General features: G+C 44.0%; 2 protein-coding genes across 2 annotated transcripts in view; one reads left to right on the top strand and one right to left on the bottom strand.

Annotated features, from left to right (window-relative positions):
- Positions 1-8,145: 8,145 nt before the first annotated feature.
- The window catches only part of LOC147634139 (YCF49-like protein), a 49,202-nt gene continuing 30,011 nt past the window's right edge, over positions 8,146-27,336 (bottom strand). Inside the window, exons 2-4 of the mRNA XM_086804545.1 lie at positions 9,063-9,141; positions 8,763-8,831; positions 8,146-8,630 (exon numbers count right to left, since the gene is read on the bottom strand). Of these exons, the coding sequence (XP_086660671.1) occupies positions 8,523-8,630; positions 8,763-8,831; positions 9,063-9,141 (256 nt within the window). The 3' untranslated portion in view covers positions 8,146-8,522. The remainder of the gene's footprint in view (positions 8,631-8,762; positions 8,832-9,062; positions 9,142-27,336) is intronic.
- Positions 19,975-26,955, top strand: LOC147634140 (uncharacterized). Its single transcript, XM_086804596.1, has 4 exons — positions 19,975-19,986; positions 20,830-21,772; positions 26,365-26,602; positions 26,811-26,955. Exons 2-4 carry the CDS (start codon positions 20,872-20,874, stop codon positions 26,953-26,955), a joined length of 1,284 nt encoding a protein of 427 aa, XP_086660722.1. The 5' UTR covers positions 19,975-19,986; positions 20,830-20,871.

The following is a 27,336-nucleotide window of genomic DNA, read 5'->3' on the forward strand; positions in this document are numbered from 1 at the left end:
ATCATGCAATGTGAGTAAAGCGAGCGCTCAAGAAGCAGCATACCAAGACCTCCTCCACCACAAAGAAGTACTCACATCACCCAGGCACAACAAAATTCATGAGATGGAAACCCTTGCCTCAAAACGATACCCCATTCGAAGGGTGAAACCAAAGGAAGCTAGACATGCCTCTCTCATGGGCCACTGACCTCAGCACCTTGCCAACCATGAGTTGATCTCCCATCGATACCCTTACCCTCATTAACTGAACCTTGGACCTATCTTTTTATTGGACCCCATTTCAATCCCCACCTTACACACCATCTTACCCACATCAACGCCATGTGGCAAACCCACCCACACACCCTTTTCTTCTTTGACCAAGCCATCTTATTCATGGACACCACACTCTTTTACTCCATTGAATCGAATTTATTTGTACGATCTCGTCACTTGGTACCACTTGTATATGGATTCTATATTCTTTATCGAGGAAGATCATTTCCATGACCACACGACACCACCCCAACCTCAACTTCTACATCCATGTAGACTTCATAGCCATGAAGACCCTTGTTTATCTAGCAGTGAAGTCTACTTCCTACTAGCCTTGTAACATGGCCAATAATCAATATGCTTGTTGGGCATCCTCTGGCTACCTCAAGCAAGCCCTCACCACCACTAGGGAAGCCACCATTCATACCATCCATGCGGCTTACTCGCATATCTCTCGCTATATCACATAGTCTACACGTACCTCAAGCTGGCCCTCTCCATTAGCAAAGCCCTTATTCATACCAACCATGCAGCTTACCCACATGTCACGAGTCAACTGACTCACATGACATGAGACACACGACGCCTTTGCCTTTTTCCAAAGCCATAAGCCTAAAGAAGATGAGGACGGCCTTGACAAATTTTTTGAAAGCAAACAAAAGCAAGCACCACACTTCTAGAGAAGAATCCCCAGAAGATAATCAAGCCCCCTCTTTAAACAGTTCCTACAAAAGCCAAACCAACCTACCTTTCCAAGCAACCAAATTCTAATCCCCACCCATAACCCTCTCGTTAAGCTATTCGCATCTCCATGGGAGCTCCTACCTTATCCCTATTCGCACCATCTCCATGGGAGCCCCTACCTTATCCACCATTTAACCCCAAAGCCTCAACCTTCTCTCTCAAACTGAACCACTTCATCCACCATGAGTCCCCAACCTCGAATCACTCCATGGCTACTTCGCTTGCTTGTATGCTATTGGATTCATGCGTGTTAGATGGATGCTTGCTTAAATAGGTTTCCCTCTTGCATTAGCTGCTTCTTCTTCCTCCGCTTTTTGTGAGAGAGAACCATCGTGAAGGACCATTTCTTTTTGCCTCCATCTAGGCTTGTAGAGCTCTATCTTACCCCATTAGAAGGAGCATTCAAGCGTGATAATGGAGTTAGGACATGAGATGGAAGAGCTAGCGCACCCACATAGGAAAATTGTAATTACAGCTCTAAGGCAAGACCCAACAGCACATGCTTTGGCAAGGCTAGGGTAAGATCTTGACTTGAACACATGATAAACTAGGTTACTTGCTATATGTTGCTCATGTTGTCAAAATAAATGACAAGTGCCATATCCATGGGCTTACACATATTTACAAGCAGCTTTTGCAACCAAGCTACCTCACATGTCACCATAGTAGCATCCCTATGCTCAAACTCTGTTCTCGACAAAGCAACTCTTCTCTACTACTCAAGCAACTAATAGTAGCACTCCCAAAAGAAAACATAAATCCACTAGCAGATCCCTTATCTGAGACACTACACATCCGCATGTGTACCCATGTACCTGCACTTGTATCTTAGCCTCATAGAGAAGTCCATAATGTAATGTAGACTTTATGTACCCGAGTATCTCCTAACCGCACATAAATGTGGCTTCCTCGAGGTCTACATAAGTTGACTCACCAATCTAATTGAACAGTGAAGTTTGTCATGGTGGTAGTCATGTAAGTCAAACTACCTACTATGTGCAGGTACATGGTAGGGTCTTGTAAGGGTCCTCCAAGGGATCACCTATATCTGCAAAAAAAATCGCATGTTCTATGTTCTTCTCCAACAACAAGGAGATTGGCTTACACCTAGGTATCATCTGGTACTTGGAAAACATGTCCAAGGCATAACGTCTCTGTAAAAGCCAAATCCCATCACGTGGTCTAATCATCTCTATACACAGGAAGCATCGTAGCTCGCACCCAAATCTTTCATGTCAAATTTCTTCTCAAGAAGCATATTCACCTCATGCATGCCATCATCACTATCGTATATAACAATTAAGTCATCAACATAGATGACCACTAGCATAATCCCCCTATCACTCTTTCTCACATAAACTGAGAAATCAGCATCGGGCATCTGAAATCCAATAGTGATAAGATACTCCATAGAAGAACACTAGCACCATCCCCTTTTTTTCTTCTGACATAAACTGAGAAATTCCCTTTTTGTCTTCAAGCCATACAAGGCTTTATGCAACCTACTGCAAACAAAATCCAGGTGTGCACGTTCCTCATATTCTGGTGGTTGTACCCTTGTAAGATGTAATACTAGAAACCGGGCTATACTTCATTTTGTAGACCCACTTACATCCAACAAATCTTTTTTCATAGGCAAAGACACCAAATCCCACATCTCATTAGCATCTATCGCAACCATCTCTTCATCCATGGTATCTTCCCAAGCTTATGTCCAAGTTTCTCCTTAAAACATGTAGGCTCTACCTCTTGTATAGCTCTGACTATATATGCATAGTGATAGGTTGTGTACCCATCATATCTCAACCTATCCAATGAATATTTAACTTTTGTAGACATGCATACACATGGATCAGTGATGATGACGAGTTCTCAACATAGCTATAGCTCTTTGTACGCCTATATCTGTAAGGATCCTCCAAGGAATCACCTATATCTGCAAAAAAATCACATGTTCCGTGTTCGTCTCCAACAACAATGAGATTGGCTTACACCTAGGTATTATCTCATACATAGACAACATGTTCAAGGCATAATGTCTCTGTAAAAGCCAAATCCCATCACGTAATCTAATCATCTCTATACACAAGAAGCATCGTAGCTCACACCCAAATCTTTCATGTCAAACTTCTTCTCAAGAAGCATATTCACCTCATGAATGCCATCATCACTATCACATGTGACAATTAAGTCATCAACATAGATGACCACTAGCATAATCCCCTATCACTCTTTCTCACATAAACTGAGAAATTAGCATTGGACATCTGAAATCCAATATTGATAAGATACTCCATAGAAGACCACTAGCACCATCCCCTTTCTGTCTTTCTGACATAAACTGAGAAATCAGCATTGGATATCTAAAATCTAATAGTGATAAGATACTTCCCTACCTTGCCTAACCTTGATGCGCTAGGTGCATGCTTCAAGCCATACAAGGCTTTACGTAACCTACTGCAAACAAAATTTAGGTGTGCATGTTCCTCATATTCTGGTGGCTGCACCATGTAAAGTTTCTCTTGTAAGATGTAAAACTAGCAACCGGGCTAATTGAGCCATCTAAATTATACTTCACTTTGTAGACCCACTTACATCCAACAAATCACCTTCTTTTCCTTAAGCAAAGACACCAAATCCCATATCTCATTAGCATCTAACGTAACCATCTCTTCATCAATGGTATCTTCCCAATGCTTATGTCCAAAACATGTAGGCTCTACCTCTTGTATAGCTTTGACTATATATGCATAATGATAGGTTGTGTACCCTCATATCTCAACCTATCTTGGATATTTGACTTTTGTAGACATGCATACACATGGATCAGTGTGACGAGTTCTCAACACAGCTATGGCTCTTCGTACACCAGGTGTAACAATAGCTAGGATTCCAAACTCCTCATCAAAGCTCTGTTCTAATCCGCTATCTCCATTAACAATTACATAAGCAATGCACCCAAACACTTTCAAGTGTGTCAAATCTAGATTTATGCAAGTAAACTTTTGTTCAAGCATCATTCCATTGATAGTGGGCATCATGTTCATGATATAAACTGCAGTTTCTATTGCTTTAACCCAAAAATAAGTTGGCATCCCTTTCTTGTTCATCATCAATACACAGATAACTTCTGTAATATGTATGTTTTTTTATGCAACCCCATTTCGCTCTGTGAGGTGTACCTGCATGTCAACATCCTCTTTATCCCATGCTCTCTAAAATATTAGAGGAATATTCTCTCCCACCATCCGACCTTAGGCATTGAATGTCCATGTCTCGGTCCTTTTCTGTCATAGCTTTAAAGCTCTAAAAAATGATTAAGCACTTCAGTTTTCTCTTCCATGAGATATATCCACACTTTTCTAGTATAGTTATCGATAAAAGATGCATAATAATGGCATCCTCTGACTGATGCCATCTTTGTTGGTCCCCAAACATCATCATTTATGCCAAATATCAATGTCTACAATCACACATTTACCATGTGCAAACAGTGTAGCCTTCACCTTCAAGCATGCTTACATCCGATGCAAACATTTTGCCAACTATATTTCCCTTTACACCAAGCGGTACTAGTTATTAAAATCTTCCACATAGTATCCATTGGGGTTAAACCTCACTTACAGACCTAGCTTAATTATTTGCCCAATAGAAACTAGGTTCTATGATGCACGACAAGATACTTTATTTTTTATCCAATGTAGACAAAGAGACTTTCCCAACATATGCAATAGGATGCCTTATATCATCACCTCTATCAACATAACATAGTTTTTTCAAATCCCTAACCACTCACCATAGCTGATCATGTGGTTAGAGGCACTAAATCAACCTACTATACATCTCCTGAATTTGGTGCATCTATAGTCGTGGACCTAAGAATATGCTACATCACAAAAAGTTTCACACTCTTAGCATGTTTACTTGATGATACATAGTTATCTTTGCTTCAACTTTCCACTTTTTATGTCATTCTAATTTTTGCTATATGTCCTCATCATTTTGTGACAATAATAGAACTCTATTCTATTTTCACTCTGATTTTTTTACCATCCACCTCGGCCTCTCTAGCTCCCCCTAACTCTAGAGTGGCCTCTTCCAGCTCTAGAGTGGAAGAGACGTCTCCCCCTAACTCTAGAGTGGCCTCTTCCAACTCTAGAGTGGCCTCTTCTACCTCTTTTTAAATTGGAACCTTGTTGTTATTGTCCAAAATTCTTGTTTCCATATAGGCCTACATCTCTACCTCTACCTGTATTTATGTAGAAGGCATGCACCTTTATATGACCAGAGGAAGATTTAATCCCAACATTCTTCTCCTCTTGTTAAATCAAAAGGGCTATAAAATCTTAAAAGTTTGGGAAATTTTTCAAGTTTGAATAGATGTATGAAACTCATCAAGGCTCTTTCAAATCCCTTTCAAAGTGACCAACACCAAGTCGTCTCACCATTCAAACTTATTAGAGGACTATAAGGTCCTGAGAAATTTTATCAAGTTTGGAAGATGTCTAAAACTAATCATAGTCTTTTTCAAAGCCCATTTAAAGAGACCAACACCAAGTCATCATCAAGGCCATCTGCAATCCCTTTAATCTTCAATGGATAATCATTGATACATAGCTTATTTCTTTGCACATTTATGATGTAGTTCTAGCTTTAACTACATCTTCTTGGCCTTGGTACTTGTGCCATGCAGCTTAACCAAGGTATCCTGAGCATCTTTACGTGTATGCATCTTGTATATGACCAATCATAGAATCGCACACACTAATAGAGAGCTAATACATAACCTTGATGGCATATACCTGTTGTGGAGTGAGATTTTTATCCAAAATCTCAAGCTTGTTACATGTAAAATAAACTCCCAATATCCTTTTTTCATGAGAAAGTTTGTCATCCTGAACCTACAAGCTTAGAAGTTGTTCTTGCTATTGGTCCCTTCGCCGATTCTATTGGGGTTGAGCTTCCAAGACCTTTCAACAACGCTCCTCTTCAAGTTAGATTCTCTCAAGATTAGATTAGTCTTGTGTGTCTAGTCCAATTGAAGTTAAAGTTTTCCTCACTTGAAGCTCATGGCCGCACTTCTCTCATGGTTGTCTCACTACAACAAGAAGATGCTCAAGAGATTGAACATCATCTTGGATTAGGGATGCATTGGGGTAGTGTTTATAAAGAAATGGGTTGTGGTTGTGCACTATCTGGTGAAGAACAAATCGGTTGGGATTATGCACTAAGTGGTGGAAGATTGTGATTGTAAGAATAAAGAAGGTGGAGAAGGTGGTGGCGGTGGTGGTTATGAAACTACTTGTCTGGTTACATGGGTAGCCAAGGCACGGGCCACTATTCCGCTGATGAAGTCCTCTTGTGACATCACATGTTGTGGCAATGACGAAGTAACCACCATTAGAGTTGTGGTATTGTCAATTGATGTAGAAAGAAGTCTCAATCTCTCGTGCCTCATCTTGCTTGTCCATAGTAGGAGCGTTTAAGATTATTCGAGAACGCAAGTAAACCATCCACTATGTGTCTAGGATTTCTACTTCCAGGTTTCCCTAGAGCAACAATAAACCATCTACACACACAAAACCTGCTCTACCAAAGGTGATCAAGCTCGTATCTCAGATTCCAATGCGACATGTGGAAGCTTAAGAAACCTTTTAATTGATAGGCAAATATCGTCAGTAACTTAAATATGAGAGAGAGAGAGAGAGAGAGAGAGAGAGAGAGAGAAAGCTGTATTAACGTCTACTAGAGGCCGAGCTCGCCCCTACCCATACGTGTATTCGATTGTATTGTTATATGAATAAATGGATTGGCCTGTACGGCAGTGAAACCTTGAAATATTGAATAATATGATGTGCAAAGTGCTAGCGTCTCAGGCTAAATGTTAGTCCTCTAATGTAACCTCTGTTGGACAGCAGGTTGGATGCACACCCTTATATAGCTGTTATGTTCCTAGCCAGTTGGACTGGCCAACTTGCATCCAGTCATGGTTGCTTTTCCACCTCTAAAAGGTGTGCTCCATGGATGCCCTACACATGGGCCCTTACCCATGGCTCATGGGCAGCACCCATAGCCTCCATGGCCTCCTATGGGTGGCCAAAAAGGCATCCCAAAAGCCTTATGTGAACTTTGACCATCTAAATCATTCATACATACTTGGACCTGCACATTTGACCTCGACTTGATGACGGGCACTCCAGACACTCACCCAATGGCGAGATAAGTGCACAGGATGACATGATGCATTACATCATACAAGAGGAATACAATGGTGTGCGATAATGGCACAACAATGTTGTGTATGAGACGCGAACAACACTAAAAAACCCTAACTACCCCTTGCCGGTACACTAGTGACTCGTCCCTAGACAAGGGCTCAGAAAATGCCTCATGTCCGGTCTTAGGGCCTTGGACTCAAGTTGTGGTATGTCCACCGCATCCAAGCGCGAGATACACAAGACATTCAAGGCTCTGGTATCTCGATGTAAAAAGACGTCTTGCCCAATAAAAGTCTCTGCAAACTTCCGTGGACCCATGCCCTATTTAGGGTGCTGCTCTACAATAATCACCCATCCATCCGGATAGATAGACCATGCACAGCCTTGCTTGCCTCGAGCACTTACACCATCCTTGTCTTTCTTTGCTCTACCTGCAGTGGCGTGAGATGTGGATCTTAGTGGTGTGTAAGGCACCTCTCTTTTTCAAGAAAACTATGCATGAATAAGAATCCTTGAACTTGAGATGGAGAGGCCTCTCTAGTCATGTCTTTCCCTACATGCCAGGCTTCAATGAACAAGATCCCCTCAAGATCCATCTGTCTACATAGTTTCTCTCCATCTTCCCTTGGTAAGCCTACCACAAGGAGACTCCATAGTTTCTCTCCATCTTCCCTTGGTGAGCCTCCTGCAAGGAGACCAAAGAGCTCACGTGAAGGGCTCTATGGTGGCTATGCTTCTCCTCCTCAGGCGTGGCTGCAATGAACGCATTTGGATGAGGAGTTTGTTCCTTGACTACTTCTATTTTGGTCTCTTATGCCTACACACATCCGCATTTGCTTCCTTAATACGTTTGAATTTCCAGATTCAAGGCCACTTGTTCATCATAACTGCTATAACATCAGTGCCCAAGAGTAGGTGGGGTTCGTCATTGTAATAGAAAAATCTTGATAGATAATTATCGAACTAAGTTTCTATCATTTTTCCGGAGGCGGAGGGCAGACTCAGCCATGATGAAAGCTGGCACAACAGGAAACACACACACAAACACACATGATAGCTAGCGGGGCACTTGCACCACTTTGGATAGAAAGAAATAATACAAACCAGCTGGCGACAAACTGGACAAAGACCTCAGAAACCTGCACATATGGCAAAAGGCTAAATGGAAAGTTCAGGTTACTTCCCAAACAAAACTAAAAGTGAAGAGAGAAGTACGATCTTGACTCCATGATTGCGAATACAAGATCTCCGATGCAGCCTCTTTCAAGATGGTAACCTCCATGATACATTGCCCTGCACCGAGACTTAGGAAGCCTTTGAGCTATTCTGGGCTGACTGATAGATCCGATATGCGGCTAGCCACATTGTGAAATTGCCTATCATTGTCAACGCAGCTTGTAGAGCCACCAGAATCTTCCAAAACCAGAGGAAAAGACTTCCATTAGACTCTTGTCAATTAGAAACCTCCAATTAGCTCCTTAAATTGTGTTGTTCAAGTGATTATATATAATAGCATACTGCATGAAATTAAACATTGGGAGCCACCTCAAGTGATTCAGCATTATAAAAAAAATGCCAGGTACATGCACACATCGCACCCCCCAGTAATGGAACCTGCATTCCCAACAGATAGACTGCATCAGAAGTGGACTCTAGAACCAAATGTTTGAGGGGCTGCAGCATCACTAGCATGGTGAAGTTACCACATACAATGACAAAAAAAAGGCAAGGTTTAGGATCTGAACTCAAGAACACTAACACATGCACAAGTAGCCAAGAGGGAGATGCTGTGTGCAAGCCACACCCCACACACAAAGAGAGAGAGAGAGAGAGAGAGAGAGAGACCATTCCCCATGCAAGGCCTTTCCAAGCAGCATTTCCTGGAGTATCACCATATTCCCACACTAAGCCCATGGCTACAACCCTGTTTACACAAGACAATAACTCTTTAACCTTTCGTAAAAGTACAGAATCAAAACATGAACAAGAACCCGAGCAAAAATGAACATTTAAAATTGTCTCCATATAAAATCAGTACACACTTGCATGTAGCCTATTTGGTACTGTGCCAAACCTACCTAAGCCGTCTACAAAACATCTAGTCTCCAATAGCCACCAACTTGTGTGCAATACAGACCTCCAATATGTTAGGGCTGCTCAATGACGGATATGCCTCATAGAAGGCACCTTACAAGCATAAGCTTATACAAAGACTCGAGAGTGGTATATTGTTGCGCCCAATAGCTCAGTAGCGGCAGAGCGCTCAGTCTAACCACCTTCCACGTCATAAGCACCACCTCGGTACTGCATGTGTGAAGATGGCGGGCTGTAACCACCAGAGTGGCCGTCGCCAAGACAAAGAAGAATGAGCTTAAAAGGATGGTCCAAGACGAGCAACAGCCACGCTAGCTAAAGGTTGCAGAAGTGCATGCTGTTGTTAGTCACAACTAGTGGATAGTCAGTGATGTGAAACTTACCATGGTCATAGTTCTTCGAAGGTCTTAGCCTTGTGTCGAGAAGTTGCACTGTAGTGAACTTGTACTGATTCTGGAAGTAATACATTTGACAAAGAGCAATGTTGCTATTCACTTTATCTCTGTGTACGCTCCGCAATGTGTTGAATCGGAATGTTGTCTCTCTGTTTTAAGAAACATGTTGTGCGCCCGAGAGAGAGTGAGTGAGAGAGACTTAGCAGTGTGAGAGCAGAGTGTGAGTGTGTCAAGTTTCAAAGCTAAGTAGCGTTCTGAATGTCCCCATGACCACTCTAGAGTTGGTGTTCGAATCCAGAAGCTCTGGCGGGTGGCTTCATGTCTCCCACGGCATTGCTTGACTGGTCTGATATCCTAGACTGTTGTCTTTCCATTCTGCTGAGAGGAAACTCAGCGAGAAACACCTGGCGATCCTTGTGGGGGTAAAGGCGTTATGCCCACCCTTATAGTGTGTACAAGCCCATAAGTTATAGTACATAGTACACTTAGTACTTTTAATGTACTAAGTGCACTATGTGTACTAGTGCAATATACATGTGTGATAGGGGAGTCACACACTCATGCTATTGATGAGTTGACTTATCCCCACAACTCTCTCTCTCTCTCTCTCCCTTGCTTCTCTGTGTATGTCTCCCATGAATGAACTCTAACCCTAATTCTTGTTTTCTCCCCATCAACTGGTATCAGAGCTTTGGTCACCAGGTTCCCCTCCCTCTCATCAAGAATTGTTTGCCCTTTTGCTAGTCGTTTTGCTCATTCTGTGAGTCGCCCTTTTTTGCTGGTCGCCTTTGTGCAGCACTGGCTACTGGTCGACTGTGTGACCAGTCGCAGGCAGGTGGGTGGAGAGAAGCAGCAGCGTGGGCAGGCTCATCCACGCTGCCCAGCAGGCGAATCCACGCTGCCCAGTAGCAGCAGCTGTGCGCATAACCACAAGGCAGCGTGTAGCGTGGCTGAGGCAACGAGCGAAGGCGCCAGCGCTAAGCGTCGACCTCAGGCAAACAAGGCGCCGGCTGTGCGAACTAGGCGGAGGTCGAGTGTGGCAATCGAAACTCAAGCGAAGGCCTAGCGCTGGGCGTCGGCTGGCGCTAGGCGAGACATAAGCGAAGGGAGCCCAAGCGCGTAGCAAGTGGAGGGGGCGAAGGCGTATTAACTGGCCTGCTCGACTGCTCGACCGCTGGTTGGCAATGGAGTGATGACGAGGACAGCGATGTGAGCTTCGAACGTGGGGTTGGGCTTTTTTTTTTTCAATCGCGGGGAGTACTACAAACGCCATAACGTGCTGGAGAACCTCTGGCACAGCTCACAAGAGCCCAAGCGCAGTGTCTTGAAGGATGCAGTGCTCCGTTGGCCTGTACCACCTCCTCAATCAGAGCACTCTTTCTGCAGCAACATCAGCATCAACCCCTCTTTTCCTGCAACAGCCTGCAAATTGAGAAAAATCAGAAATTACAAGGTATTTGCCTCATTTTTTTTTGGGATTTGCAATTGAGCAAGTACAATCAACAATTGAGCAGGTACAGGTGCCCAATTGCTCAATTTTTGAGCAAAATTGGCAAAATTGGGTGACATTGGTCACAATCAGGATCAATTTGCAGGAAATTGGATGTCGAAATTTGGGGCTTTTGATGTAATTGTGCAATTAAGCACTCATACATGCTGTATGATGTGAAAAATCGCACATTTGGGCAAAATTGCAGCAAATTGCAGTGCAAATCAAGGGGCTTTTGTGCCGATTTGGTTGATTTGCATGCAGGCAATCGCATTTGATGCTGTGGATAATGTGTTGATGCCTTACAAGCACTCAATGTGCCTGTAAATCAAGGGGCTTTCATGTATTGGATGTATATGTGGCCAGGGGGAAGCATCGTGAACACTCTGGATGCCTTCATGTGCGTCAATGTACCATGTATGATCAGAAATTGATCTTAAATCAAGGGGCTTTTCAAGTTTGTATGCTTGTTGAGCTTGGCAAAGCAGCAGGCAAGACATTTATGCCTTGAATCCTCAAAAATCAGCTTGCAGTCAAGGGGCTTTTGTCCAATTTCTGTTCGGAACTGTTGTATGCAGTGTACAGGACTGTAAAAGTCTGATTTTCACTCATTTGGACAGCCAGGAGAGCATTTATTGCTACTGTACCTGCTGGTACAGATTTGGCACAGCTTTGTGCATGTTTTGGCATGGCTGTACACTATTTTGAGTGACCAAAAGGTTCAATTTCAGCTGCTGAACTTGCCGGTACAGGTTTGGTACATCATTGGTGAGCACTTGGTACTGCTGTACAGTACTTTGGAAGGGCAACAGAGCACATTTACGGTGCTGTCCAAAATCTGCAGCAACCAGATTTTGCTGTTTTCATCACAAAAAGTGGGAGAAAAGTTGCATTCTTGCTTCCGCAGTGGGAGATAAAGCTTGGGAGAATAACTGTGAGCACTTTGTGTGCTTTGGGTGCAGTGTTTGCACATCTTGGGTGCAGTGTTTGCACATTTTGCAGGGAGTCAGGCATTAAAGGTTGCATATTGCTATGGCAACCACAGGTGAGAGCTCTTCATTGCTTCACATCAAGAAGCTTGAAGGCTCGCAGAATTATGACATTTGGCAAACCCAGTGCTACAATGTGTTGCTTCAGAAAAAGCAGCACAAGCCTATCAAAGAAAGGGATGTGATGCCCGCTTCTCTTACGGCTGAAGAGTGGGAAGATATGGATGAGCTGGCAAGATCTACTATCATGTTGTCTGTGTCAGACTCATTACTTTTCAGCATTCGTGAAGAGAAGACAGCTTGGGGAATGTGGCAGAGATTGCAGGACTTGTATGCCCAACAAAGTGCCTCAAGCAAAGTGTATTGGTTGAAGAAACTCATAGGTCTTCAGATGAAGGAAGGGGCTTCTATGACAGCCCATCTAAATGAGTTTAATGGTATTGTCAGCCAGGTCATTAATCAAAAGTTGGCGATGGACGATGAGTTCAAAGCCACTTTTTTGTTATGCACTTTGCCAGAGAGTTGGGACACATTCAGGACAGCCACTAGCAATTCGAATGCTATGCTGTCATATGCAGATGTTGAGGGTGCTCTTCTTCAAGAAGAGATGAACAGGAAAAACAACTCTGTTGGAAAGTCCAATGCAATGAATGCACGTGGGAGATCCCAGCAAAGGGGAAAAAGCCAAGAAAGGGGAAGGAGCAAGTCTCGCTCCAAAAAGGATTTGGAATGCCATTATTGTGGCAAAAAGGGACACATTAAAAAGCAATGCTACAAATGGAAAAATGATCAAAAAGAAAAGGGAAAAGGCAAAGACAAAGAGAAAGATGAAGCCAAAGATGTAAAGCCAAAGGGCAAAAGTGGAGTCAAAATTGAAGAAATCAATGTGTCACATGCAGGTGGCAGTGAGGATGAGGTCCTATTTACTTCTTCACTTGATGCCCATTCACTTCTTACAGGTGGTCATGGTATGCACTCATGGATCATTGATTCAGGTGCCTCCTTTCATGTCACAGGTTGCAGAGACTTGTTTGTCAGGTATACTGCTGGCAATGAAGGAGTGGTTTATTTGGGTGATAACCATGCATGCAAGATTCTTGGTAGAGGTGATGTGAGGCTTGTGTTTTCAGATGGCTCACAGCTTATGCTCCATGATGTCAGGCATGTGCCTGAGATCAAGAAGAATCTGCTTTCTACTGGACAGCTTGATGATGCTGATTATGTTACCACATTTGGTAGTGGAAAGTGGAAAATTAGTAAGGGCTCACTGGTTGTTGCCAGAGGCTCTAAGGTGGACACTCTTTACTTTATGCATGCAGGTGTTTGTCACCATGCTAATGTAAATGCAACCGAGCTGCCGGAAATTTCTATGTGGCATAGCCGGTTGGGACACATGAGTGTCAAGGGAATGGAGCAATTGTCTCGTTTGGGTTACTTGCCTTCTCTAAAGTTTTCAAGTTTTCAGTTTTGTGAGCATTGTATTTATGGCAGGCAACTCCAGTGCCCCCACAAGAAAGCTCTTGGACAGAAAGATGCTCAGTTAGAGCTTGTGCATACAGATGTATGTGAGATGCCTCAGCTTTCTTTGGGAGGGGCAAAATATTTTGTGTCTTTTATAGATGATGCCACACGCAAGGTGTGGGTTTATCCTCTTCGTTTGAAGAGTGATACATTCTCAGTGTTTCAGAAGTTTGTTGCTCTTGTTGAGAATCAAACTGGCAAAACACTGAAGGCTTTGCGTTCCGACAATGGTGGAGAGTATACGTCCAAACAGTTTCAGGACTTTTGTGATGCTAAAGGCATCAAGAGGGAGCTCTCTACTCCTTATGATCCTCCACAAAACGGGACAGCAGAGAGGATGAACAGGACCATACAGGAGAAGGTCCGTTCTATGTTGTCACATGCTGCATTACCTCATGGTTTTTGGGCTGAAGCTGTTATGACAGCCGTTCACCTTATAAACAGGTCACCTAACACGAGGCTTGGTGGGAAAGTGCCAGAACAAGTATGGACAGGGAAGCCTCCGTCATACAAGCACTTGAGAGTGTTTGGTTGCGTTGCGTACGTGCACATACGCAGGGAAATGCGCACCAAACTTGATCCTAAGTCTCATAAATGCATATTCCTAGGATATGGTGACAGAGGTGAAATGGGGTATAGACTTTGGGATCCCGTGAATAGAAAGATCATACGCAGCAATGATGTCATTTTTGATGAAACATGCATGTATAAGGAGCCTGCAAGGCAACAGGAGCCTGGCAGAGTCATCTTTGATGATGATGGACATCATGGACAACAACCAAGGGCTGTAAATCAGCCATTACAGCAGGAAAACCAGCCCTTAAATGGTGCTGAAAATGGTCCAAATGGACAGCCAGAGATGGCAGAAGATATCCCTATGGATATACCACAGTTAGAGGAGATACCGGGCATGATATTTCAGCCTTATGGCATGGAACAGGAGCCACCAATGGGTGATATGCAGGCTGGACAGCAACCTGCAAATGATGGTCATTGGGTACGGAGGTCCACAAGACCCTCCAGAGCCCCTGACAGGTTTGTTCCAGGGGTTGACTACTTGATGCTTACTGACTGTGGGGAGCCCTCATGTTATAAAGAGGCTTTACAGAGGGCAGACAAAGCTCTATGGGAGCGTGCCATGAAGTCAGAGATGGATTCTCTGCATAAAAATGGAACTTGGATGTTGGTGCCTTTGCCTGCAGGCAAGAAGGTTTTGCCATGCAAGTGGGTATACAGGCTCAAAGTTGCATCAGATGCAAAGCCAAGATACAAAGCCAGGTTAGTGGCTAAGGGCTTCAAGCAGGAATATGGTGTGGACTTTGATGAGATCTTCTCTCCAGTGGTCAAAATGACCACACTTAGAGCTGTATTAGCTTTGGTTGCACATGATGATCTGGACTTGATTCAGATGGATGTGAAGACTGCTTTTCTTCACGGTGATCTCCATGAGGAGATATATATGCAGCAGCCAGAGGGTTATGCAGTGAGTGGAAAGGAGAAGCTTGTATGCAAGTTGAAAAAGAGTCTTTATGGGCTCAAACAGGCACCAAGGGAATGGTATCATAAATTTGATACATTCATGAAATCTCAGAAATTCAGGAGAAGTGACATAGATCACTGCTTGTACACCAAGAAAGCTTTGGATGGCAGTCTATTGATCCTCATCTTGTATGTTGATGATATGTTGATTGCCGGGAAATCTCGTAAAGAGATGGATGCCTTGAAGAAGAGGCTGCATGAAACCTTTGATATGAAGGATTTGGGTGATGCAAATCACATCTTGGGTATGCGGATACTTCGGGACAGAAATCAGCATGTGTTGTATTTGTCTCAGAAGGAATACATTGGCAAAGTTTTGCAGAGGTTCAATATGGACGGGGGGAAGAAAGCTAGTACTCCTTTGCCTCCATATGTGAAACTCAGTGCTATGGACAGCCCACAGTCAGATACAGACAGGGCTGATATGGCCAAGATTCCGTATGCTTCAGCTTGTGGCAGTCTCATGTATGCCATGGTTGCTACTAGGCCGGACATTGCATTTGCAGTGGGAGTGGTTTCTAGATACATGGCCAACCCTGGCAAGAAGCATTGGGAAGCAGTGAAAGGTGTCATGAGATACCTGAAGGGCACACAGGATTTGTGCATTTGCTTTGGCAAACAGGATGCATTAGTGCATGGTTACACGGATTCGGATTATGCCGGTCATCTAGATAACCGGAAGTCTACTACCGGTTATGTATTTACATTCACAGGAGGTGCTGTGTCATGGATATCCAGGATGCAGAAGTGCACTGCCTTATCTACTACAGAGGCCGAGTATATTGCAGCCACAGAGGCTTGCAAGGAGGCATTATGGCTATCTCGGTTAGTGGTTGATTTGGGCTATACAGGGGATATTCCATTGTTGCATTGTGACAGTCAGAGTGCCATTCAGTTGGCAAAGAACCCTGTTTTTCATGCAAAGACGAAGCATGTGGATGTGAAGTATCACTTCATCAGAGAGGTGATAGAGAACAAGCAAATTCAGCTTGTTAAGATTCACACGGATGACAACCCGGCTGATCTGTTGACGAAGAGTTTGCCTCCGGAGCGGTTTGCTCATTGCAGACACTTGATGGGCATTGGATGAGGCTAATTTCAGCCTTGATATGGCCTTGTATATTATCATGTACATGCTGATTTTTCTTTTCCTTTACTTAAGGGCACTTTGCCTTTAAGTGGGAGGTTGTTGGGGTAAAGGCGTTATGCCCACCCTTATAGTGTGTACAAGCCCATAAGTTATAGTACATAGTACACTTAGTACTTTTAATGTACTAAGTGCACTATGTGTACTAGTGCAATATACATGTGTGATAGGGGAGTCACACACTCATGCTATTGATGAGTTGACTTATCCCCACAACTCTCTCTCTCTCTCTCTCCCTTGCTTCTCTGTGTATGTCTCCCATGAATGAACTCTAACCCTAATTCTTGTTTTCTCCCCATCAATCCTGCTGGGGAACTCTACTACAGCTCCGCTGGAAAATTCCCTACTAAGGGAAACCTCTACCACAACTAGGCCGGGAATCTCTCCTTTTTGGAAAATCGTGGCGAAGGGAAAAAATCTCCGCTGAGTAGCATTCTGTACCTTCAAGCAAAGGAAATCCTAAAAAAGAAAGTTCTAGTTCCACACAAACTAATCTTGCTTAAATCCCTGAAACAAGTCTACGGGAAACCATAACATGGAGAGGATTTTCTGGGAAAGTCAGTGTGCGGAGAACCTTTCACCACACAACCCAACCAGCAAAAATGCATTCAGGCATGCCTTCCGCATGATTGTGAACCTAAGAATGGAGAAAAGTAATGCCTTCCAAGAAACCCTTTAGGAAGCTCGCAGTTGAGAGTATCTCGCATCGTTCCAACCAAGAAGATAGTGTGGAAACTTCTACAACACCACACGAGCAAGAGAGGGTGTTAGGTTTCAAGCATAGTTTGGACCAAAAAATGGAGAAAAGTAATGCCTTCCAAGAAACCCTTTAGGAAGCTCACAGTTGGGAGTATCTCGCATCATTCCAACCAAGAAGATGGTGCAAAAACTTCTACAACACCACACGAGCAAGGGGGGGTGTTAGGCTTCAAGCATAATTTGGACCAAAAAAAGGAGTACCAAGAGCTAGAAGCTATGCACAGTCCAAGTCCAAAAAGCCCAAGAAGGGTGGAGCAACAAAATCCGAAAGAACAACCCCACAACAACAAAATCCCCAGAAAAGGTTTAAGGGAGCCATGGCATCATTAGCCAAAAATTTTCCGGTGTTCTAAAGAGAGAAAGGGAAAGATGCAGATCTGCATGTAAGGAGGTTTGAGCAATACTAGAAAGTGGCCAGATCTCGAGATATGGAAGAGCCAGAGCTGAGTGAAGTCCGTAGAGATGCTTTCATGAACACCTTCAAAGACAGAGCCACGGAGTGGGTATCAAGATACCGAGACAACCGTTTCCAGACATATGAAGAGGTCATGACTGCTTTTTTGGGGAGATTCCGCAAGATAAAGTCTGCAACTCAACTCTGTGATCAAATGAGAGAACTCCAACAAGAAGACATGGATGTAGAAGCCTATGCAACAAAACTGCTAAGCTTGAGACAGAGAGTGGCGGAACAAACCCTGTTAGAAGTCATCTCCTGTCTATACCTATACACCAAGGCCTCTGTTGTGGGTGTGTCCGCCCTTATTAGGTGTTTTCTCATTTTTCTCCACTCTCCGTATTTTTTTCCATTTTTTCCCATTTTTCTGTGGCTTGGGTGGTAGCCCGTGGTGGCAGGAGGTCTTAGTTGTTGGCCGACTGCAGCTGTATGCCTACTGGAGGTAGCCAACTAAATTTGCACAGGTCGTGGACTTGTTTCCATGCAGGCCAATTGTTCACACTTGGCTGACTCGGTGTAGGGGCTGGTCGTGGAGTTCATGCACCTGTCGGCTGTCCTAGAGCAGGCCGACTGCAATGCTGGGGCCATATAAAATGGCCCCACAGCCCCCTTGCCACATTGTCTTGCATCTTGTATATTCCGGGATCTTGTGTATATAGAGCAGAGTTACATGCCTCTATCTCTTTCCTTCTCTTGTGCTGCTTTTCTGCACTGTTCTTGCTCTGGTGTTTCCAGATTTTGTCATCATCTCCGCTACATATTTAGACATGGTATTAGAGCCCTAGGCTCTTGATAGTTCTTGGGAGTTGTGTGAGCAAGAGGGGGACTGTTGTGTTGCTGATTGGTGGACTGTTTGGGAAGAGGAGAAGCAAGAGGACGGTGGGCTGATTTGCTGGACAGCCACTTGCAAGTTAAGTTCTTCTTTGTTCCCGCCCACCCACCCTTTTTCAGTTACATCTCCGCAATGGTAGATCTGCTTGAGATGGCTGAGAGACATGTGAAGATCCCGACACTCCCCACGTTCCCAGTGGACTGTCAGTTGGACAGGAATAGCTACGACATCTGGAACTCGCCGCTATGGATACTCGAGAGTGGATTCTAGACACTGGTGCTTCCAGGCACATGACTCCTTCCCGTTCAGATTTACAAGATCTCTGCAGGTATTCTGGTCACATTCTTACTGGGGATACATCCACTATCCCAGTTCACAGTGAGGGCAGGTTGGAGATAGTTCCCCATTTTGTTGCTCTCCGGGGCAAGGCAACAGGCCAAGTAGTTTGGGAAGGCAGAGTGGAGAATGGAGTTTACAAACTTTTAGCACTCTCTCTCCCAGGTCCTCAGTTTTGTGATGAGTGGTAGTCTGGTAATGGCCACTTAAGTGTGAATACGCTGCAGGTGCAGGCTTTCCCGGACCAAATGGTGGATAGCTTGCCAGTTGATGGCAGCAGTTGGCAGGAACTTTCCAGTACTGATGTTGGTAGTTCTTGCGTTCGTCAGTTAGAGGAAACTTTACAGGTAACTTATGCTCTGATGTCTCGTAGTATTCGGGACAAAGAAACTCCTGTAGATGAGGAAGTTCTTTCCATAGGGACCTCTTGGAAAGCCACGCAGGTGGCAGTTGATTACTTGCAGAAGGAGGTGGATGTTGCACATTCTCCAAGCTTTGTGGTTCCGGATTCAGAGGGGGTGGTTTACAGGTTTCAGAAGGCCTTGCGTGGTCTTCAGCAAGTTTCCACGACTTGGCATCCCACCATAACAGGTGTTGATCCTTATGAGCAATATGATGCCTCTTTGACTCAGAAGCAGAATGGTTCATTAATTTGGTTGATGGATACCAGATTGGACGGGAGCTTCCTAATGAGGCTGTTGAGCTCATGGTTGCAGATGACTCTTTGGGAGGCAGGAGAGCGTATCTTGTGGTTTCTGCAGCATGCGAAGGATCTTGGTCTTTTTTACACATGAGGGGGATTGATGGATGGAGTCCGACTTGTTGGGTTTTATGCTGTGTATGCACCCAGAGGAGTGCTAGTGATCATCAGTAGATTACTGGGGCACTTTTTACTTCAGTTAGTGGAGGTTTTTTCCCCCAGTTTAGTTCAGTTTCACTTATATGCAGTTTATAAGTGTTTTGGTCCACCCGGCACATTTTATGGCCGGACATGTGAACACTTATCTTTAGGGGTCACTATCATGTGGCTATTGTACTTCACTTTGATTATCAAGCAATAGACAAAAGTCGTGTTCTCTCTCTGTTGGTTTTCCACGCCTGCTTGAGCTTCTGTAAACCCTAACCCTAACTCTTCATTGCCTTCATTTGGTATCAGAGCATTGAAGCTTGTCTTGCCCTGCCCATACACTGCCAAGCTTTTGTTGCTGCTGCCCGTACAGCACCCGTACATCACTGCCCGTACACCTGAGCGCCGCCTGTAATATTCGTACAGCTGCTCGCCTGAAGCAGCTGCAGTACCTGTTCGTTGCAGTCAGCACCCATACTACCTGCTCCGTACAGTCAGCGTCGACTGTACTTGTCAACGCTGACTCAGTCGTGTGCTGCAACAGGCGTGGGTTTGCTTCCGTACAGTAAGCGCCGCCTGCAAGTACTGTACCTGCCCGTACAGTAAGCGCCGCCTTCAAAGTACTGTACCTGCCCGTATACAGTAAGCGCTGCCTTCTGTACCTGTTCGCCTTGCTCAAAACTGTGCAGCTCGACACTGTGCAGCTTCCGTACCTTCAGGCGTCGATCACAGTACCTGCACAGTACTTCCACATCATCAGTACTTTGAAGTACGGTCAAGTGTACTTGCTCTTTGGTGGACTGTACCTGCAGGAATACCACAAGCTACTCAGTCATTCAGTGGTAAGCATTAAAAAATTCTGTTTTTGGGCATTTTATTTTCTCTGTGAAAATCTACAGGCAAATACAGGCAGACATTCTAGCAAAGAACAATACAGGTTTTTTTGCACAGTTTGGGTGCAGCAAATTTGGGCATTTTTGGGGCATTTTGGCATTGTGTACGCCATTTGCTGCTCTACTCAGTCATTGGTGCATTGAGCTGCACATTCAGAGGATTGAGAGTGCAGGCATATTTGGGTGAACTGTATTCAGTGGAGTACAGTTATTATCAGGGTTTCTGCTATTGGGTTTTTTGATAAACAGGTACAACATTGTGCGTAAGCATAATGGCAAATCAACACCAAAGTGATGTATTCACATATTTGTCTAAGGAAGACAAATTGGATGGCACGAACTACTCCTTGTGGAGTTTTATGCTGAAAAATGTGCTTGTGGCAAAAGGTCTTTGGGATTTTGTTAGTGGTGATGAACCACGTCCAGGTCCATTGGCTCCAGAGACTCCTCCCCAAGGGGGTGCTCGTGGACGAGGACAACAGGTACAGGCTCCAGGACAGCCATTGCCTGTTCAAAGAACAAATGCTCAAAAGACATGGGATGCCAGGGATGCACAAGCTTTGTCACTCATTGCATTGTCAGTACAGAGGTCCATTATACCTCATATTCGTTCAACTGGCTCTTCACAGAATGCATGGGTGACTTTGGAGCAGATGTATGCTGCTCGTAATGAGGCTAGGATCTCATTTTTGAAAAGAGAGCTGGAAAATCAGAAAATGAATGAAGGAGATGATATGTCTAGCCACTTAAACAAGCTGCAGGATTTAAGAGAACAACTCATCAATGTGGATGAGATTATTCCTGAGACACAGCTTGTGTCCACCATCTTGCACTCTTTGCCAAGATCTTACTTGGCTTTTCATACCTCTTTGAACCTCAGCATGAGGAATACTGTTGAACCCCTCAAGTATCAGGAACTTGTTGCTCTCTTACTACAAGAGGAGCAAATGAGGAAGAATATGAATATGAACACAAATGCTGAACAAGCATTTACTACAGGTCAAAAGGGGAAAGGAAAAACTCAGCCAAAGAGTGCAAATCAAAATTCAGGTGATGGTGGTTCTTCAGAGGATACCAAGAAAAGTGATGGACAGCCCAAGAAGAAGGGCAAATGTCATTACTGTAAGAAGCCAGGTCACTACATCACGGAATGTAGGAAGAGGATTGCCAAAGAGAAGGCAAAGGAAGCTGGGATGTCTGTTAATGATGCTTCTAAAGCTCCTCCAGAGACTGCTTCTTTTGTTGAGGACAGGGATTACTGTTTTTATACATGCAGCTATGATGCCTCTTGGTCTTCACAGGCACTCAGTTTGACAGAGCATGCATGTACTTGGTATTTTGATAGTGGTGCCTCAAAGCATATCACATCTCGCAGGGATTTGTTTAGTCATGTTGGCCCTGCCCCTGTTGGCAAAACTGTTCAGTGTGCCAACAATGCTTCATATCTAGTTCGTGGCATTGGGGAGATTCAGCTCACAGCCATTGATGGCTCCATTCTCCGCCTTACAGATGCCTTATATATACCAGGGATAAAGAAGAATTTGTTGTCCATTTCTTCTTTAGCACATTGTGGTATGCAAGTCCACTTTGATGATGATAAATGCATGGTCAGAGACAAAGCTAATGCCTTGACCTTGATGCTTACTGGTACATTATGTCATGGACTTTATCAATTGGATGCATTTCAGCCAGTGGATCAGTCTGCTTATCATGCATTCACTCTTACTCCAGCTATGGTTGATGCGGAGTTATGGCATGCTCGCATGGGGCATGTAAATTTTGGTAGTCTTATGCTTATGCAGCGACATAATATGTTTACAGATCTACCTCTCCTGGAGAAGCCTCCAGATCACATTTGTGAAGGATGTATTTTGGGAAAAATGCACAGGTTTTCCTTCCCACGTGATCAGGCTCTAAGAGCAACTGCAAAGTTGCAACTTATACACAGTGATCTTTGTGGTCCCATGCAGACGAAGTCATTAGGTGGTTGCTTCTATTTTGCAACATTTATTGATGACTTCTCTCGTATATGCTGGGTGTATCCTTTGACACAGAAATCACAGGTATATGATGCATTTTTGGCCTTTGTAGCACTTGCTGAGACAGAGTCAGGATGCAAGGTGAAGACTCTCCGTTCTGACCGAGGGGGGGAATATATGTCACATATGCTGAATTCCTTTCTTGGGAGTAGAGGTATAAAACATCGGTATACTACTCCTTACACTCCACAGCAGAATGGGGTTGCAGAAAGGAAGAATCGGTCGCTCATGGAGATGGCCAGATGTATGCTAAAGGCAAAAAGGCTACCACATATCTTTTGGGTGGAAGCAGTCATGTGTGCTTGTCATATTTTGAATCGATGTCCCACAAAGGCATTGGTTTCTATTACTCCTTTTGAGGCTTGGCATGGCCGCAAGCCTTCTGTATCGCATTTTCGCATCTTTGGGTGTCTTGCATATGCACACATACCCAAAGAGTTGAGGAGGAAGCTGGATGATAAAGCCACAAAATGCATTTTTGTTGGGTATAGCCGTGAGAGCAAGGGCTACAGGTTATATGACCCACTATCCAGGAAGATATTCACTAGTCGGGATGTGATTTTTGATGAAAAATCAGAAATATCCATGGCTGGTTATGAGGCAAATCAGGCTGAAAATGATGTGTTTGAAGGTCTACTACCCATGGAGTTTCATTCCACAGTTGGTGATCCAACTCATGAGGGTACAGGACAGCCAGCAAATGATGTAGATGGTGCAGAAATTCAGCAGCCAAATGAGCCAGAAGCTGAACCAAATATGGGGCAGTAGGCACCACAGGTCAGACATATACCTAGATGGTATTTGAGGACATTACAGGACAGCCATTTAGAGGGTCCTCTTGCTGGTCGTACTCGTAGGGAGACAAGGACCAATGAGCATGCACACATCATGGATTTGAATCTGGTTATGGCAGCCAGTTTACAGGATGATGATGAGCCTGATTCATTTGTGGATGCACGAGATAATGTGCATTGGAACAAAGCCATGCAGGATGAGCTTGATTCTATTAAAAAGAATCAAACATGGGATTTGGTTGATCTGCCCAAAGGCAAGAAAGCAATTGGTACTAAATGGGTCTATAAGTTGAAAAGACATGCAGATGGATCCATTGACAGGTACAAAGCCCGTCTAGTTGCAAAGGGCTATGCACAGAAGAAGGACATTGATTATGAGGAGACATTTGCTCCTACATCCCGTATGTCGACACTTAGGTGTGTCATTGCATTGGCTGCACATCGTGGTTGGGTTGTTCACCAGTTGGACATAAAGACTGCATTTCTGCATGGGGACCTCGAGGAGGAAGTTTATGTATTTCAGCCCATGGGATTTGCAGAACATGGTCATGAGGGGAAAGTTTGCAGGCTGAAAAAGGCCTTGTATGGTTTGAAACAAGCTCCACGAGCTTGGTATGCAAAAATAGATGCTTTTCTACTCACTCAGGGATTTGTGAACAGTCCATCAGAGGCCACTCTGTATGTAAAGAAAGAAGAGACAGATCTGCTGGTCATCAGTCTTTATGTGGATGATCTCTTGCTCATGGGATCAAATGATGACAAAATTGCAGCTTTTAAGGAGATACTGCAACAGACATTTGACATGTCTGACTTGGGCCTTGTACATTACTATTTGGGCATACAGTTTGTGCAGGATAACAGAGGCATTGGGTTGTTGCAATCACGCTATGTTGCTAAACTTCTGGAGAAGTTTAAATTTCAGGATTGCAAGCCTATTAGTACTCCTATGGAGGCTGGGATGAAACTGTCATTACAAGATGACAGTGTTTCCTTTGATGCCACTACATATGCTCAGGCTGTTGGGTGCCTTATTTACTTGTGTAATACAAGGCCAGATATTCAGTATGCAGTCTCTCAGTTGAGCAGATTCATGCACAGCCCACGGTTGTCACATTGGCAAGCTGTGAAGCGTGTATTCCGTTATTTGCAGGGTACCTTGTCTCTTGGATTGCTTTATCCTGAGGGGGGTGACATGCAGTTATACGCTTACAGTGATTCAGATTGGGCTGGTGATTTTGATACCAGACATTCCACTAGTGGAAATTGTTTCTTTCTTGGCTCTTCATGCATTTCTTGGCTAAGCAAGAAACAGACCACAGTGGCCACTTCGTCTTGTGAGGCAGAGTACCGAGCAGCCTACACTACTACTGTTGAGTGTGTTTGGCTGCGTCGTCTCATGACTGATATGGATATTTCAGTGGAGGAGCCTACACCTATCTATACTGATAGTCAAAGTGCCATTGCTGTGGCCAGGAATCCTGTGTTTCATCTCGCACGAAACACATTGAGATTCACTATCATTTTGTTCGGGAGAGACTCCAGGCAGGAGATATCAGTCTGATCTACTGTCCTACAGATCAGAATGTGGCAGACATCTTCACCAAGGCATTACCACGTCCGAAATTTGAAGCATTCCGCAATGCTTTGAATTTGTTTCCTTTTGGTGGATGATGTACAGTGATCACATATCACTCCAGGGGGGTTTGTTGGGTTTTATGCTGTGTATGCACCCAGAGGAGTGCTAGTGATCATCAGTAGATTACTGGGACATTTTTTACTTCAGTTAGTGGAGGTTTTTTCCCCCAGTTTAGTTCAGTTTCACTTATATGCAGTTTATAAGTGTTTTGGTCCACCCGGCACATTTTATGGCCGGACATGTGAACACTTATCTTTAGGGGTCACTATCATGTGGCTATTGTACTTCACTTTGATTATCAAGCAATAGACAAAAGTCGTGTTCTCTCTCTGTTGGTTGGGTTTTATGCTGTGTATGCACCCAGAGGAGTGCTAGTGATCATCAGTAGATTACTGGGGCACTTTTTACTTCAGTTAGTGGAGGTTTTTTCCCCCAGTTTAGTTCAGTTTCACTTATATGCAGTTTATAAGTGTTTTGGTCCACCCGGCACATTTTATGGCCGGACAAGTGAACACTTATCTTTAGGGGTCACTATCATGTGGCTATTGTACTTCACTTTGATTATCAAGCAATAGACAAAAGTCGTGTTCTCTCTCTGTTGGTTTTCCACGCCTGCTTGAGCTTCTGTAAACCCTAACCCTAACTCTTCATTGCCTTCACGACTCCACGGTTAGAGTGACTTAGATTGGGGAGGAGATCCAAACACAAGGAGATCTACTTCAGGTGACAGTTTTTCCCTCGGCTCAAGAGCAATTTTATGGAGCAATAAGAGGCAGCTATCTCTTGCCTTGTCGTCGACAGAGGCAGAGTACCAGGCTGCTTGTGGTGCTGCTTGTGAGGTGGTGAGGTTACAAAGGTTACTTGGCATGACATACAGACGGAGATTCAAGACACCTTGGCAGTCACAAGGGCTAAAGCTAATGAATCTAGTGTAGTAATAACTCCGGTAGATAATCTGGACTCACCCAAAGCCCACAAGAAGACAGTTGTGGACTAGGACCAACAAGAGAAAGTGAGGATTCAAACCACTAAGGAAATAGAAAGAAGACAAGCCAAGCAGAAGGAGGATAGCTCATGTGAAGTCATCACAGATCTTCCGGAAGCAAGCGGAAATCCGCACAAGATGCGCGTAGAGCACAACAATGAAATAGGGTTGGAAGAAAGCTGGTTGGTTGCAAACCAATGTAGTATTAATACTACTAGACAAACAGGTTCTGTTGAGATAAGTGCTAGATTTATGCCCAAGATTTAAGGCTAAAATCTTGATGGCATACATTGAAGCCGGAATACAGCAAAATGCAAGCTAAGGATCCCCAACATCCAGAGATGATGAAGTGGTCAAGGTCACAATCCAATTGAACAATGTGCTCATCAATGATGCAGTATTGGATGGTGGATCCGGAGTAAACGTCATTACGGAGGAAACTGCAGTGGGATTGGGTCTCAAATGGGAACCCATTCCATTCAACATAAGAATGGCAAATAATAGAATGGTGGTTCCTAAGGAAATTATCAAAAATGTCCAAATAAAAATCAAACGAGTTCAACCTAGTGGTCATAACCATAGAAAAACACATCGGGTCTTACCATGTGTTATTGGGAAGGCCCTGGTTGAGACATGGCAAAGTGAAGCAGGACTAGGACAATAACAGAATCTCCATCAGAAAGGGGAAGCAGAAAGTCCATGTTGACCTTTCCGATGTAAGGGGATCAATAACACCTACTCAAAGGCTAGTCCATGCAGAAACATTCAATATGTCAGAAGGCTTTGATAATGATAAAGAGGACAGAATACTCTCAGAACATCCCAACCTGGTGTCCTTGTACAGGTTACATGTAGATGAAGTGATGGGATACTATGCGACAGCAAAAGATGGAAAAGTGGAAGAAGCAGCCAAACTGGAGGAGCAGGAGATGGTGTGGCAACTGTGGGAAGAAAGTGGCTTGGAGACTTGCCCCATTTGCCATTTCTGACAATCCTTCTTACCATGCCCAATGGTATGACTGAAAAAACATATGTTTTCTGGCTGGTACTTCCTTTGCTCTTCTGGAGGAAGACAGCTCCAGTGATGCCTACTTTAGCATTTTCCTCACGGGTTTTCTTAGGTTTGGATTGGTTATCCTTCTTACCCCCTGAACTGGAGCTAGTACTGCCGTCCTTTAGAAGACGAATTACCTTTCCCCGACCACGAAGCACTTTGCTACTAATGGGGTTTGGTACTAGACTCCGGTTGCTTAGGCTTGTTGCCTCCGTTCATCTTCATTTCTTCATTTTGAGCAAGAGTCAAAGCCCGGTCATATGTGCTAGGTCCAAAGTTACGAACTGTGAACCGGATGTTAGGATCTAATCCACAA

This window comes from Cibotium barometz, chromosome 11, assembly GCF_041138505.1.
Source record: "Cibotium barometz isolate CiBa-2024 chromosome 11, ASM4113850v1, whole genome shotgun sequence".
Lineage (NCBI taxonomy): Eukaryota > Viridiplantae > Streptophyta > Polypodiopsida > Cyatheales > Cibotiaceae > Cibotium > Cibotium barometz.